General features: G+C 41.0%; 1 protein-coding gene across 5 annotated transcripts in view; it reads right to left on the minus strand.

Moving 5' to 3' along the window:
• The window catches only part of CXXC1 (CXXC finger protein 1), a 1,961,705-nt gene that overhangs the window by 700,082 nt on the left and 1,245,584 nt on the right, over positions 1-16,039 (minus strand). For all 5 annotated transcript variants that reach the window (XM_044080389.1, XM_044080388.1, XM_044080386.1 and 2 more), the window contains one exon: positions 12,492-12,602. In XM_044080389.1, coding sequence (XP_043936324.1) covers positions 12,492-12,602 — 111 coding nt within the window. The remainder of the gene's footprint in view (positions 1-12,491; positions 12,603-16,039) is intronic.

Genomic DNA, 16,039 nt, shown 5'->3' on the forward strand with positions numbered 1-16,039 from the left:
TGTGCCTGTCTATACAGTTGTTTCGGACCCAAAAATACATTATTGTCCAATACCAGATTTAACATAGTAGTTATCAAGTCTATCCTGCTATCCTCAACATCTCGTTTACTCAGGAGTTCACCAATGGCTGTGACGCCATAATCATTGTTGATAACAGTAAATAAACTTTCTACATCAAGGGTCACCATAAGGTATGGATCATCAATGGGTCCCTTCCGTACTTCACCTAATGCTCTCAAAAAATCCCCAGTATCTGATAGAATATTGTCTGTATTATCTACAACTGGCCGAAGTGTAGTTTCAAGCCATATTGAAATATTTTCTGTCACCCATTTCCTCCCAGAGACTATTGATCTAATAGGCGGATCTTTCAGAGATTTATGGATCTTGGGTAGTCCTTTAAAAATAGGGGTTACTACTCCCTCTATTTTAAGGAAGTTGTACAATTCCTCATTTATGACCTCATTTTGCAAGAGTTGTTTTAGGGTTCTATGTACCTTGTCAACTAGTAGTTTTACATTTAATGGGTTTATTGGGATATATGTCTCAAGATCCGATAGTAAAAGGCTTAATTTATTGTGGTAAAAGCTAGTATCCATTACCACAATAGCTCCCCCTTTATCTGCCATTTTTATTGTTATCTTGTGATTATTACTTAAATCATAAAGAGCTTGTTTTTGTACTTGATTTAGATTATAATACCTTTGTGTATAACCCTTTTGAAAATATTCTAGCAACTCATTCTCACACGCCTTAATAAAAAGGTTCATTGATGCAGTAAACGTTGGAACAAAACTGCTGGGTTGTCTCAACCCTATCCTATTGGTGTTATCGCTACCAAACATATTTCGTAAAGCAACTGTTCTACAGTACATCATTAGATCAATTATCACTTCATGGTATACACTTTCTCTGCTTGGAAAAAACAATAGTCCCTTGTTTAGAACATACAGTTCATGTTCACTCAAACAATAGCTAGATATATTATATACAATATCATTACCAGAAATAGTCAGTCCAAAATTCTTTTCTTGTTCTGAGAGTCTCTGCCCTCGCTCAGAGAGCATTTCCATGCTCCCTTCTTCCTGACGGGTACTGGTAGATTGTTCAAAAAATGCTGTTCCGATGATAGGCCCTTAGGGCGAGCCCCCAGTCGTAAATCATCATTTGTTTCAGTTGCCCATCGACTAATCTTGTTATCCAAATTAGTTACTGTTTGGGTAGTTGTTATTTCCAAACTCGTGCGCTGTTCTGCATTACTCTGTCTCATGTTGTCCCCATAAGCCGCTGAAGTTTCCTTTGAGGTACCTGCTGTGGGAGGTCCCTCAGAGCTGTGAACAACTACGGCATTTACGATGACATCATCTTCCTTCGACAAACCTCCTTGTTGTTGATTAGTCTGTGGTAGCTGTGAAACAGTATTTCCGGATAGCATAGCCCTCTCCGGTCCCTCTGAATTCTTCACTACCGTAGAGAAAGTTTTGACCACATTATGTGAATGAGTGGAGGGTCTGGTATTGTTAATACCTGGTTCTGAACGCTCTGATCTGGGTTTAGCCCATACAAAGATATTCCCCTTGGAGAAGTCTTCGTGGTCTCTCCTTAATTTATTCATTTTGGTCGATTTCAGTTTATTTTCATTTTCTATTAAGGAGTGAAAGATTTCATCCAGTCGTTGCGTGTAGGTAGCCCCTTCAAAGTCATTCTGTAACTGATGTTGGAGTTTCTTAACCTCTCCTTTCAGGGAGGCTATTTCAGGAGCGAAATAGCCATTGAGGAGCTCCATGTATTGAAAACTCGTTCTTATATTTATGAGTTGCCATTTCGCCAACAACTCAGGGTAACGATCACCCTGAGTCAGCATACAAAGAACCCTCATCCCTCGAGGGACAATACCATACTGTAGACATGCTTGGAAGTGAAAAGTTTGCCATTGTAGTCTTTGCAGTTTAACCATTTTGTAATTATAGTCTCTCAAAAGTCCATCAAAGTTTTTGTCTACCATAACTGGGGTAGAGCCATTAAGGTTGATATTATCAAGTACCATACTGTAGACATGCTTGGAAGTGAAAAGTTTGCCATTGTAGTCTTTGCAGTTTAACCATTTTGTAATTATAGTCTCTCAAAAGTCCATCAAAGTTTTTGTCTAACATAACTGGGGTAGAGCCATTAAGGTTGATATTATCAAGTACCAAAAAGCCCATACTGAGCAATGGACTGTCCACGGATACAAAATGTTCAAAATTTCTTTCATTCCCATTCTGTCTCAATGGCTCATTATCGACTATAGCATTAACAGAACTTAACTTGAGCAGGCATATTTATAGACTTAGCAGCTCAGCATAACAATTATTATTAGAACATAGCAGCATCCATCCGAAGGTTTTTTGTTTGACTGCATTGGTTTGTTTTCCTTTGGCTGGATCAAGTCAGCATCGAGCATTTTTTGGGAATATATTGGACTGTGTTTTATTGTGCTCCATTGGTGCTGAGCTGCTAAGTCTATAAATATGCCTGCTCAAGTAAGTTCTGTTAATGCTATAGTCGATAATGAGCCATTGAGACAGAATGGGAATGAAAGAAATTTTGAACATTTTGTATCCATGGACAATCCATTGCTCAATATGGGCTTTTTGGTACTTGATAATATCAACCTTAATGGCTCTACCCCAGTTATGGTAGACAAAAACTTTGATGGACTTTTGAGAGACTATAATTACAAAATGGTTAAACTGCAAAGACTACAATGGCAAACTTTTCACTTCCAAGCATGTCTACAGTATGGTATTGTCCCTCGAGGGATGAGGGTTCTTTGTATGCCGACTCAGGGTGATCGTTACCCTGAGTTGTTGGCGAAATGGCAACTCATAAATATAAGAACGAGTTTTCAATACATGGAGCTCCTCAATGGCTATTTCGCTCCTGAAATAGCCTCCCTGAAAGAAGAGGTTAAGAAACTCCAACATCAGTTACAGAATGACTTTGAAGGGGCTACCTACACGCAACGACTGGATGAAATCTTTCACTCCTTAATAGAAAATGAAAATAAACTGAAATCGACCAAAATGAATAAATTAAGGAGAGACCACAAAGACTTCTCCAAGGGGAATATCTTTGTATGGGCTAAACCCAGATCAGAGCGTTCAGAACCAGGTATTAACAATACCAGACACTCCACACATTCACATAATGTGGTCAAAACTTTCTCTACGGTAGTGAAGAATTCAGAGAGACCGGAGAGGGCTATGCTATCTGGAAATACTGTTTCACAGCTACCACAGACTAATCAACAACAAGGAGGTTTGTCGACGGAAGATGATGTCATCGTAAATGCCGTAGTTGTTCACAGCTCTGAGGGACCTCCCACAACAGGTACCTCAAAGGAAACTTCAGCGGCTTATGGGGACAACATGAGACAGAGTAATGCAGAACAGCGCACGAGTTTGGATATAACAACTACCCAAACAGTAACTAATTTGGATAACAAGATTAGTCGATGGGCAACTGAAACAAATGATGATTTATGACTGGGGGCTCGCCCTAAGGGCCTATCATCGGAACAGCATTTTTTGAACAATCTACCAGTACCCGTCAGGAAGAAGGGAGCATGGAAACGCTCTCTGAGCGAGGGCAGAGACTCGCAGAACAAGAAAAGAATTTTGGACTGACTATTTCTGGTAATGATATTGTATATAATATATCTAGTTATTGTTTGAGTGAACATGAACTGTATGTTCTAAACAAGGGACTATCGTTTGTTCCAAGCAGAGAAAGTGTATACCATGAAGTGATAATGGATCTAATGATGTACTGTAGAACAGTTGCTTTACGAAATATGTTTGGTAGCGATAACACCAATAGGATAGGGTTGAGACAACCCAGCAGTTTTGTTCCAACGTTTACTGCATCAATGAACCTTTTTATTAAGGCGTGTGAGAATGAGTTGCTAGAATATTTTCAAAAGGGTTATACACAAAGGTATTATAATCTAAATCAAGTACAAAAACAAGCTCTTTATGATTTAAGTAATAATCACAAGATAACAATAAAAATGGCAGATAAAGGGGGAGCTATTGTGGTAATGGATACTAGCTTTTACCACAATAAATTAAGCCTTTTACTATCGGATCTTGAGACATATATCCCAATAAACCCATTAAATGTAAAACTACTAGTTGACAAGGTACATAGAACCCTAAAACAACTCTTGCAAAATGAGGTCATAAATGAGGAATTGTACAACTTCCTTAAAATAGAGGGAGTAGTAACCCCTATTTTTAAAGGACTACCCAAGATCCATAAATCTCTGAAAGATCCGCCTATTAGACCAATAGTCTCTGGGAGGAAATGGGTGACAGAAAATATTTCAATATGGCTTGAAACTACACTTCGGCCAGTTGTAGATAATACAGACAATATTCTATCAGATACTGGGGATTTTTTGAGAGCATTAGGTGAAGTACGGAAGGGACCCATTGATGATCCATACCTTATGGTGACCCTTGATGTAGAAAGTTTATTTACTGTTATCAAAAATGATTATGGCGTCACAGCCATTGGTGAACTCCTGAGTAAACGAGATGTTGAGAATAGCAGGATAGACTTGATAACTACTATGTTAAATCTGGTATGGGACAATAATGTATTTTTGGGTCCGAAACAACTGTATAGACAGGCACAGGGTGTGGCCATGGGCACACCCTGTGCCAATACCTATGCTAATCTTGTGCTCTCTCATTGGGAGAACCAATTTATATACAATCATCCTATTTGGTGGTCTAACATCAGACTATATAAACGGTTTGTGGATGATGTTTTTATTCTGTGGAAAGGGGAGGTTTCCTCTTTGGACCAATTTATAGAATATTTACACTCCACTACCCATTTCTTCAAGTTCACCAAGAAGTTATCTTACATCCATATAGATTTTCTGGATGTCTCTATAACACAAACAAGCCGTGGATTCACCACTGGCTTGCATAGAAAGGAATGTTGGAGAAACACGCTTCTGTCATACGACAGTATGCATCCACGCTACACCTTTCCAAGTATTATACAAGGACAGGTGAGCAGGATTTCTAGGATCTGTACTGAGGAAACTTGCTTTGAAGGAGAGACTCATAGGTTGAAAGGCTTCCTACAAGATAGGGGATACCAGGATAACATGGTCAATAAGACCATTATGAATAGCAAAGCTAAAAGGGGACATAAATATAAACCATGGCTACACTCCCAAGTTTTGCCAACAAAAGAATTGTTGAATGGAAGAGAGCGTGAATCTAATCTTAAGTTGATGTTGACATACAGCAGTAATATCAGAGATATTACTGATATAGTAAGGAAGAATTGGAATATCTTGACCAGTGACGATAAAATTAGGAGCATTATAGGTCCCTATCCTGTATTTGGATATAGAAAAAACAAGAGTTTGAAGGATATTCTCTGTAGAGAACACTCTACAGAGGATATAAAATATGTTAAGCAAGTTGGCAGTACACCATGTGGGAGATGCAAGGCGTGTCCTTTTATATGTAAAGACACTACTTTCGCACATCCCAGTACAGGTAGAACCTTTCAGCTAAAGGCTAAGGCAACTTGTAGGACCAAAGACATCATCTATTTGGCCGAATGTAAGTCTTGCCCATGTTTTTATGTGGGCAAGACCAATAGCATGTTTAAAGTAAGGGTGCTACAACACCTATCAGCCATAAGGAATGGAGATATACACAATGCCTTATTTAGGCATGTGAATGATTATCCCACACATAGCTTTAGGTTCAGGGCTATTGTGAATGTCAAACTTAACAAAAGGGGGGGGGACATTAAACAACTTACTGAGCTCATAGAGTCCAGGTGGATTATAGAACTTATGGCCCATAGATGGCCAGGTCTCAATGATATCATACCCATGAAGCCCGCCCTGAAGAATAGGCGGGTCTTTTACTAGGTTGTGATTGGATGGCACTTATTTTAAATTGTGTTCAGTGTTATTTGTGCTTTGTCTGATGAAGGGTAACACCCGAAAGCGCTAACATCTTGTATTTACTGTTTTCTTGGATTTTATTTGATTTTAATAAATTATTATTAGAACACAGCAGCATCCATCCGAAGGTTTTTTGTTTGACTGCATTGGTTTGTTTTCCTTTGGCTGGATCAAGTCAGCATCGAGCATTTTTTGGAAATTATTTCCTACTTTGTACTGGAAATGTGGAGTGGGAGGGCTGGGAAAGAGAGGAAATTGAGGTGGATATTTTGTTAAGAGGGAACAGAGGTGCTATCACAAGTCAGAGCTGCCCACATCTGGTTGTCATGGCATTGATTGCCCCCAGGTATGAATTTTAAGAGTGTTGCATTTTTTATTACTGCCCTTCTACTCTTTTTAGGCTCTGTTATTGTCTTGTTTTGGAATGAATGGCCAGCTTCTGCTTGGGTAGTTTCTGACATATCCAAGTGATGGGGAAGTAAAGTCATTGACATACTGCATAGTTTTTTCTCCCTCTCCAATTTCTTGGATACCTTCTCTGCAAGAGTTTTGAAAAGAAGCTCCTTAGCCAGGGAGCATCCAGGGGCTCCACTTTTACATGCCCTTGAAGGGGTTGAGTCTTCAACCAGGCAAGGCACATAACCACTGACCTCACAGCAGACACTCAGAGGATACATCTACAGCACAATAATCACACTTCATGGAGTGCCTGGCAAACTGAGAATTGAGGTTACAAAGTTCAAGCATCTGTTTTCTAAGGCCTTTATCCTCCATCTCCTTTGCCTTCTGCCTCAAATGAACATGGCAGAACTCCTGAAACTTCAACATATGAGATGGGCAACTGAGGGCCCCAATGGTCAGGGTAAATAAGGTGCAATTATTTCTCCAAACTGGTTGAGTATCCTGCTCTTTGTCATTTGGAAAAGGATTCCTGACTACAGCCAATTTTGGATTTCTTGCTGGATTCCAAGGATGTGACTGCTGGATCCACAAGACGATTTTTGTGCAGATGTTTGTGGGTGTCAAGAACCCAGAACCCTATAAAACCTTTCTGGCTTCTTAGGAGCAGGGGGATGGTCCAAGGAGCATGGGGATGGGACTCAAGTTGCAAGGATGCAGAGGCAAAAGCAACAACAAAGACTTCTAACACTGAAGGTATGTCATAGGTCTTGGCTTTGGTAGGCACAAAAGTTATACAGAATCCATGTCTGGCAGAAAATACAGATGTGTAAAAACTTTCCATAGCAGTAGATGTCCTACTGAACACTGTTGCAATATTCCAAACAAATGTTTTTTTCACCACTAATATCCAGCTGGGGTATCAAAACTTAAACCTTCAATTAGCCGTAAAACTGACGTATGACCTCAGCCAGAGAGTGTAGGGGCACATAAGTGGACATATGAGCACAAAACCACAAATTATCTCCAAGCCAACAGCCTGAAGACATCTGGGAAGAAAGTAGTCAGCTAGGAGGGGAAAAATGGGAGAAAAGAAAAGTTCCCCTTAGTCCTACAGGCTGCCAATCAGGGCAGGAGAGTAAAATGAAGGACAAAGAGAAAAAGAAGGAGGAAGGTGGGAAGAAAGGACTACTGTAACATTTATTGTTAAGATATCTTCTGCTACTGATAAGTTCTTACACAACTGTACTATGTCCTGACTGAAATCACTTCTGCAGTATTCCAAACAGATGGGTGATTCCCATAGTTTAAGGGAGTAGAAGGGTAGACAGCTGAGATTTGTGAGAACTGTCTAAGAGGCCAGAAAGACATGCAGTCATGAATGCAGCTCTGGATTTACAAAAGGCATCTGTTCTGTAATGCTTAGTAAAATTGTCCACTGAAAACCAGGTAGCTGCTTCCAGGTTTAGCTCGGAATCTGCAGAAAGATCCCAAAGAGGACACACTGCTCTAGTAGAATGAGCTTTAGGAAACAGGGCTAGGATTTGCCATGATAAGTGCAAAAAAAAGATATGTACCTAGAAATCCAGCTAGTGATACTGTGTATGGATATTGGCTGGCCCCGCTTAGAGTCCAGGATGGAAGCAAACAGATGGCCTGACTTAAGAATAGACTTGTCTGTGTACATCCAGGGAATGTGCAACTCTTTCTTCCCCTGTTCTGTGGTTTGGGAAAGAATGAAGGTAAGTTGATGGCCTGATTGAGGGACATCTGGTTTACCACTTTGGGCATGAAGGAAGGATGGAAAGAAAAAATGACCCTCAGGAACACAATGTCCTTATGGAAAATAAGGAAGGCAGGAGTAGCCATGAGTGCCTAGAGCTCGGAGACCCATCTAGCAGAAGTGAGAGCTATCAAAAATGCTTTCCATGTGCAGAATTTGAGAGTCGAGAAAGCTGCTAGTTCAAAGGAAGGCAGAATAAGCTTTTCCAGCACCTAGCTGAGATCCCAAGGGGGAGGTACAGGTTTTCTCAGAGGGTTTAAGTGCAGGACCCTTTTTAAAAGACACTTGAGCTTAACCCAGGACATAAGAGGAGGGTTAAGTAGAAGACAAGCTGAAATTGCCAAAAAGTGGGCTTTAACAAATTAATATGCCAATCCATCTTTCATGAGCTCACACAAACAAGGTAAAACAAGAGGAACCTTTCATTGTTGGGTCCAGTTTTCTTGCTTCACACCAGACTGAAAATGTCTTTCATTTGGCTATGTAGGTTTTTTGGGTAGTGGGTCACCTTGCCTCCTGAAGAACCCCAAGCAAGTTGTCAAAAAACTGGATGCTTTCTTGTGCTTCACAGGTCTATACTCTCTTCTGATAAAAGAGGACTTGCTAGGGTAATTTCTCTGGTATCTGGGCATAGAGATAAGAGGAATTTGTCTGCAGTCCTTCATAGTTTTATCTTGCACTTATCTTGCACTTACGAGATCTTGAATAAATTAGCTGCCTGTAGTCCAAATAAAAGGTCCCAGCTAAGATGGGAATTTAGGTGTTTTGCTGTGAAATCTTCAGGGAAGCGCTGAGAGTGTAATCATGTGTACCACCTAATAACTGAACCAGTAGAAGCTGCTCTGGAAGAGGACTCAACAGCATCATAGCTGCATTTTATGTTGTGCCTAGCTACCCGACTGTCTTAAGCCACCAAAGATAATGCGTTACCTAGAGTCTGACCCTATCAGGTTAGTAACAGCCTTATTCAGATTGCCAGGATAGACAGAAGGTATTTGTCATCTGTGTCTGATAATCAATGGCTCTGAAGGCCACAAAAGATGAAGCACAGATCCTCCTCCCCCAATCTGTCCATGGCCCTACTGTCCTTGTCTGAGGGTAGGGCAAAAGCATTTGGCAGAAGCTTAGGTGATTTGTCTGAGGCTAAAGAAATGGCTGAAGGATCAGCAACTGGATTCTGAAAAGAAAAAAAAAACACTCAGGTTCATCTGGAACTTTATACAATCTATAAGGCCTCCTGGGGGCTGGAGGGTGAGAGCATAAAGCAGAGGTCTACAGAACTGAAGGGACAGAGGAAGGGGCTGGTGTGCCCACTTCCAAAAGGCTGCAGTATCTTTTCTGAACATCAGCAGTTTGCTCAAAACTCCTACTCAAAAAGTGTCATCCTACTAACAATGGCTTCTCCAAAAGATACCACTTCTACAGGCGAATCAGGAGACAGGGAATCCTCATCATCTGAGGGCACCTGACCAGGTCACTGAATTTGAAGGAGTATGCTAGGGAATTGATCATCCAAATCTAAGGCCCCCCTCCTCATCTTCAGAGGAAGACTCCACAGTAACCTTATGTGCAGTGAGCACAGGAGATGAAATGGAAGGAGGCTTGAGACCATAATGGCCTTGAACAGCCTCTGAGAATAGTCCTTCTCCCTAGAAGATCAGGAGGAGAGAACATGCTTAGATGTCTGCTTGGACTAATTGAGGAGGCTTCAAGGAAGTACCTCAATCAGTGATACTGGAACTCTTCTTGTTCCAAAACCTGAGGGATACCTCATGGGTCCTCCAAGGCAATGATCTGCAGTTCCCCCTTCTCCGTTCCAGAAGCAGTCACTTCAGACATTGGTCCTTGGATGCCATACTAGCATCCACCACGGTCGCGGCAGCGGGTGTCTTGAGTAACTGAATTACTAAGGGTATGCCTGAATCTAACTGGCAGACTGGACATTGGGCCTAGGCCTCTTGAGATCTTTCTTTGGAGCAGATGGTATGGAAGATGTGGAGGGATCCGCCATATCTGACTAGGCTAAACATTACAATCATTCAGTCTCTTGGAAAATATTCAGTGCTGACAAACAAGAGAGCAAAGTCTTAGGTATGCAGGACTAGCAGACGGAAGAGTATTTGTAGCCATGCTCTGCACCTAAGCAGAAAAGGCACTGTGAATCAGTCTTTGTATCAGTCTACTGTATTCACATTTTCTTCTTCCTAGATGACAGTTTGCCAATGGGGCACTTATTTTAATCTGTTAGGGCTTGCAGTACAAATCATTATGAGAAGATCAGACAGGTGCAAAACCTGCATTCAGGCTGGTGGCAAGATCTTCCGAGGGTCTACGCTCATATATTTGCTTAAGTACCCTTATGCTTACAGGCTGAGGTCATACACTGGACATATAGATAAGGGAAGATTTAGACCTTAGTAACCCAGCAGGACATCATTGGCAAAAACTCATCTGTTCGAAATACTGCAACAGTGATATCAGTCAGGACAGCACCATGGTCTCACAGTTAAAGATCTCCTTCATCTTACAAAGGGCAACTCCAAAAGAAAAATACTCAATGGCGAGGCTGAGTAACAGCTACTCTTACTGGGACAATTTCTTCAGTTTTCCATGTCCGAGTCTGGGTTATCTAAATGCATATAGGAAGAAAGCTTCCTATTTCTTTTTAAAGAAGGTACCCCTGATAAAGAAGCTTTTTTAGATGTGGGTTGCACAAACTTAATAAATTCCATGAAAACACAGACCAACTTATAAGAGACCTAGTGGGGGGATAAGACACAGTGAGCGGTGGCTCAGGCAAACTGACAGCCCTTTTGTTCCAGTGTCCTGGATCTGTGTTCGTGCATGTAGTCTAGCTAGTAGGCACTGGGGCATGAGGCATGGGCTGACACCTGTGACATTGATGCTGCCTCCTTGGATACCCTCCTGAACAAGTACTGTGGGGTTATCACCCTTCCCTTCTGTGATGATAACCGAGGCCTGCACAATGGCTTTTAGGATAACAAATAATCTTGACACTTTGTCTCATGAGGACATGCCGGGGGATGCAGGTGTGTCATTTTTTTTTGGGTTCACACCATAGACCTCAGCTGAATGTGCTAGAAATAAGAGCTGCAAAACAGAGGTCTCATTTACAACAGTTCCCTTGAGCCTGGGAAGTTCCAACTCCAAAGTGGTGTTGCTGACTTCCCAAACAAACTTCTCCTTTGAGTACTTCTTTTTCTATGGGAAATCAGAAGTGGTCCAGTGGATGCCATGGAAAGCTCAGGTCATCAATGAGATTTTTGGATGAGTTACATTTCTAAGGAATCTGCCCTGCACTTGATGATCTGCAACTGAAATAAGCACACAAGGGATGACTGGGCACACTGTGATCTGGACCCACACAAAAGTGAGAGTTCTGGTTTTCTAACCAACCAATGGGTTCTTGTACGCAAGAATTCCAAGAGTACTCAGTACTGCAGCAGTGAATTATGAACAGCATATTACTTATACTGCTTAACATACAACATTTTTTGTTAAATTCAAATGGAGATTTCCACAGATCAGATTAGGTTTCCTAGCACAAATCAAAAAATTAAAAACAAATTTAGTTCAGGAAATAAATGATTTAAACTAAAATACAAGCATACTTTGTTTTAAGATTATGGTTCTGATAACAATATGGACTTCATTATCAAAGATTTGGGGTGGGCTACTCCTTAAGCTCTTCTGGCACTTTCAATCTTTTTACTTGGGCATTGTATGAGCACAACACACAAACAAACAAAAACCACACAAAAAAAAAAAAAACACCTCTGATCCTGGGCGTGGGAATAAGTCTGGAATCAACATCCCAGGAAACAGCTTTAAAAGCTGAAAGATCTTGAGATTTGTTCTGCTTTAGAAAACAAATTAGACAAACTAGCCATCTGTGTTTACTAATTTTTTACATTTCTTCATTTTTTTTTTTTTTTTTTTTAATTTTCTTAATTTCTTGACGGCTGGTAACATGGATGGAACCTCTAGCTTCATCCAGGAACATTCTCTGTGAAGCATGTTGGTCCAGCACCTGTTTCAAGGAATGACTACTGTCACTGGACATTCTGTTCTTTCAACCCCAGTCAGCCGTCTGACAATGACAGATGACATCTACATAGTAACTTCTGTCAAATAAAGATTTAGTGTCTGCCATCAACCAAAATATTTTCATTGTTGGTACAGAAATTACGTAAATGTGGTTCCAGACACAAGCTGGCTCTAAGTCATATTATGACTCTGCTGATAATAAATCATTGTACAGTAATATCCTTAAGCAAAATTACTTGAGAAAAGCTGAATTCTTACCTTGGCATAGCACCTCTCCATGTGCCGAAGAGCTACTTTTGGGTTGATAGGATGTCCACATGAAACACAGAAAATCTGCAGATCAGTATCATCACTTTCACCTTCACTCATCTAAAAATGAAAAATGAAATTAGGAGTACTGTTCTCTCAGGAACCAAATAAACTAAGAAAGACAGCCATCTCAGCTGTGAATATTTCTTTTACTTCACAAATGCACCAGTCTCAGAATTTCTATAAATATATTTCATGCAAGCATGAAATTTTCAACAATTTAGTAATGTATTCAGTTACAATAAAAATACATAATAATATCAAAGTTATGTATGCATCACAAAGCTAGATCCTTGTCATCCTAGTTCATCCAATAATACTTGTTGGGTACCGATTCACTTGTTGGAATTGATCCAGCCTTCTGTTAAGTGCTCCATGCCTCCAGTTCCTTCAGAACGTTCCTCTTATAGTTCCCCTGTGCTCTCAATAACCTCAGATCCAGTTTGCTGGCTAGGAAGAATAGGACCAAGGGACATGTCATAATTATAACAAACAAGGGCAGAAGTGCATCAGGCTGCCATGCCAGGGCCTCAGAAAAAAGGTGACAGTTTGGAAGGGGGATGTCATAGCAGACAGACTAGGATGAATAGAATCCAGGATTATATGTTAAGTAAATAACTTCCGCATCTTATTTTACCTTGTCCGTCCAATCCAACTCTTGGGTCAAAATCGTAAGCTACCAGACTTCTTGGGTGACATCATGAAAGAATACCTCTAAGAACTGTAGCTCCAAATAAAGCTCTAAATCTGGAAATTATATTGTTTATAACACTTCTAAAATGTATTCAACATAGGCCATGATGATGCCATGCAAATTTCATCCATAGTAGAGATTCTGAAGAAGACAGTTCAAACTAACACATCTAGAGGAGTGAGCTCTTGGTTTAGTTGGTAATGATTTCTTTCTGGAAGTGTACGCAAAGGAAATACAGCCTGAAAGCCATCTGAACAATGTTATTTTGGAAACATTGCTGCTCATCCTGCATGGGGCAAAATATATGACTGAATATCTTTCCTGCTAGTTTTGCTTCTGTGAAGGTTAACATTTAAATTATCCATGGACATCCAGAATGTGCAAAGGATACTCTCCTTTATTAGAACAATTAGGGAAGAAAATTGGTAAAATGACTGCCCGACTTAGATTACTCTCTGATGCAACTATGGAATAATGGATGGGTTGGTTCTCAGACAGACTCTGTCCTTGTGAAAAAGTACAGTAGAGCTTAAGATAATGTGTGCTACTCTGAAATCCTGGCTAACATGATGCCAACCAAAAAGGAGGTTTTCCAAGATAGGAATTTTAGGTCTGAGAATGAGAATGGCTCAAAGGGGGCTTTGAGTCTCCAGTACATAACCGAGGTCCCAGAGAGGCAGGATCTTTAACTGAAGTACAAAGAAGGAATATTCCTTTCAAAAAGGCCTTGCAGAGCTTGTGTGACTCAAAAGAACAGTTGTGAGTCACCATGTAAATTAGAGATTGATACAAGCTGCATCATAATCATAGAATAACTACAGCCAGCCTCAAATAAGTTTGAAAGGAATTATAAAATTTCTGGAACAGAAGAAGAAAATGGGTCTCAACCTTGTCCCACAGTCCATATGGAAAATTGTTTCCATTTGCTCTTGTAAAGTTTATGAGTAGATAATTTTGCTAAGTGGACAAAATGCAGATTGTGCTCTGGGATAGTGAAGGGTCCTTGGCCAACACAGGAACTGGAGAAATCAAACAGTTAACTTGAGGTTCCATAAGTACAAGTGTGGTTACTTAGGCAGGTCAGAAAGAAGATCTGAGTGAGAATCTAGAAGCCATAGGTGCTTCTTTAAATGAGGTCTGAGCAAAGGGAACCAGATTTGCTGGGCCAAAATAGGGGAAACGGCATTACTGTAGCTTTGCATGCATCTGCTTTCGGTAAGAATCTAGAAATAAGAGCAATTGGGCACAGGCATACAGAGGTCCAGAGGGCTAGTGACAGACTACAGCATCTCCTGCTGACTAACACTCTGAGGTGATCAGAGTGAAGTATCTGCTGCACTTGATGTTGGACAGGGATGCAAAAAGGTTGCAACATGGCTGGCCCCAACAGCTGATGATTTGCTGAGCTACTGATGAACTGAGAGGACATTTGTGATGCATTACAACAGACCTGCTGAGTCTGTCTGCTAGGCAAATGGCTTTCTCCAGAATGTGCACTGTGATTAGAACATTATGCAATGTCATCACCCAGTGTCACACTCTTACGGTTTGCCTACAAAGGGGATAGGATATGATTCCTCTGCTTACTACACATTTGCTAAGTTTTTAAATGGTCCTCACTCCAGAAAGGGGATTATAAAATACTGCAACACAAGGAAAAAGTACAGTTTTGTACCTACCATAAATGTAGATGTTCGAGTGCTAATACAGCTGCAGTCATAACAGATGGGTTCTCCTGACGTCAGGCGGGTTCTCGGTCGGCCGAATTCCAAAGTCTAGGTCTGGTGTCGGTTGTCGTCGCTTCTTCCCTGACGTCAGAGCGCCAGGGGTATGAAAGAACCAGCCAACGCCATTTTCTTCAGTTTTTCTTGCCCCAGATGTCAGGTGCCCCCAGAAGGAAGGCAATACATAAATTTGTGTAATAAAGCAATGCAATATAATCAAAATACAGTAGTTGCAAGCAAATACACCATAACAGAATACCCCAATCAGGTTGTATGAGGAGGTGTTAGCCAATAGGCCTGTCCCAAGAGAGGAAGGAGGGAGGGAAACCTGGACTGCAGCTGTATTAGCACTCGAACATCTACATTTATGGTAGGTACAAAACTGTACTATGTTCATCGTGCATACAGCTGCAGTCATAACAGATGGGTAGAATCCCAAAGCTAAGAAGGGGTGGTAGGCACTAGGTGGAACTAGGAGGAGCCAGAATGCCCTGCAAGACTGCAGTGGCAAAGCCTGCTCTAGTTTTGGAGTATAAAGGTAGGTGGTAGTGCTTGGAGAAGGTATGCACAGAACTCCAAGTGGCTGCTTCCAAAATATCTTTGGTAGGAACTCCTCTGAGGAAAGCTGCAGAGGTAGCTGTGGCCCTTGTGGAGTGAGATCTTATGCCTGTAGGTACAGTTTTACCATGAAAAGAGTAACAAAAGCGTATGCAGTGGGCTATCCATTTTGAGATTGTCCGTTTGGAAATTGGCTTACCTTGAGCTCCTATAGCATAGGACACAAAGAGCTGTTCTGATTTTCTGAAAGGCTTTGTTCTGTCCAAATAATAACGCAGCTGTCTGTGGATGTCCAAGGAATGTAGTAGTCTCTCCCCTTTGTTTTGAGGATTAGGGTAAAAGGTAGGTAAGTGTATAGCCTGATTCAAAGCTACCCTGGATACCACCTTTGGCATAAAGGACGGGTTGGCTCGTAAGGAAACTCTGTCCTGATGGAAGATGATAAAAGGCTGCACAGCCATGAGGGCTTGTAGTTCCGATACCCTACAAGCTGAGGTGATAGCCAGAAGGAAAGCTGTTTT

This window comes from Protopterus annectens, chromosome 8.part0 (assembly GCF_019279795.1).
Source record: "Protopterus annectens isolate FY-2018-M chromosome 8.part0, PAN1.0, whole genome shotgun sequence".
NCBI classification, from domain to species: domain Eukaryota; kingdom Metazoa; phylum Chordata; order Ceratodontiformes; family Protopteridae; genus Protopterus; species Protopterus annectens.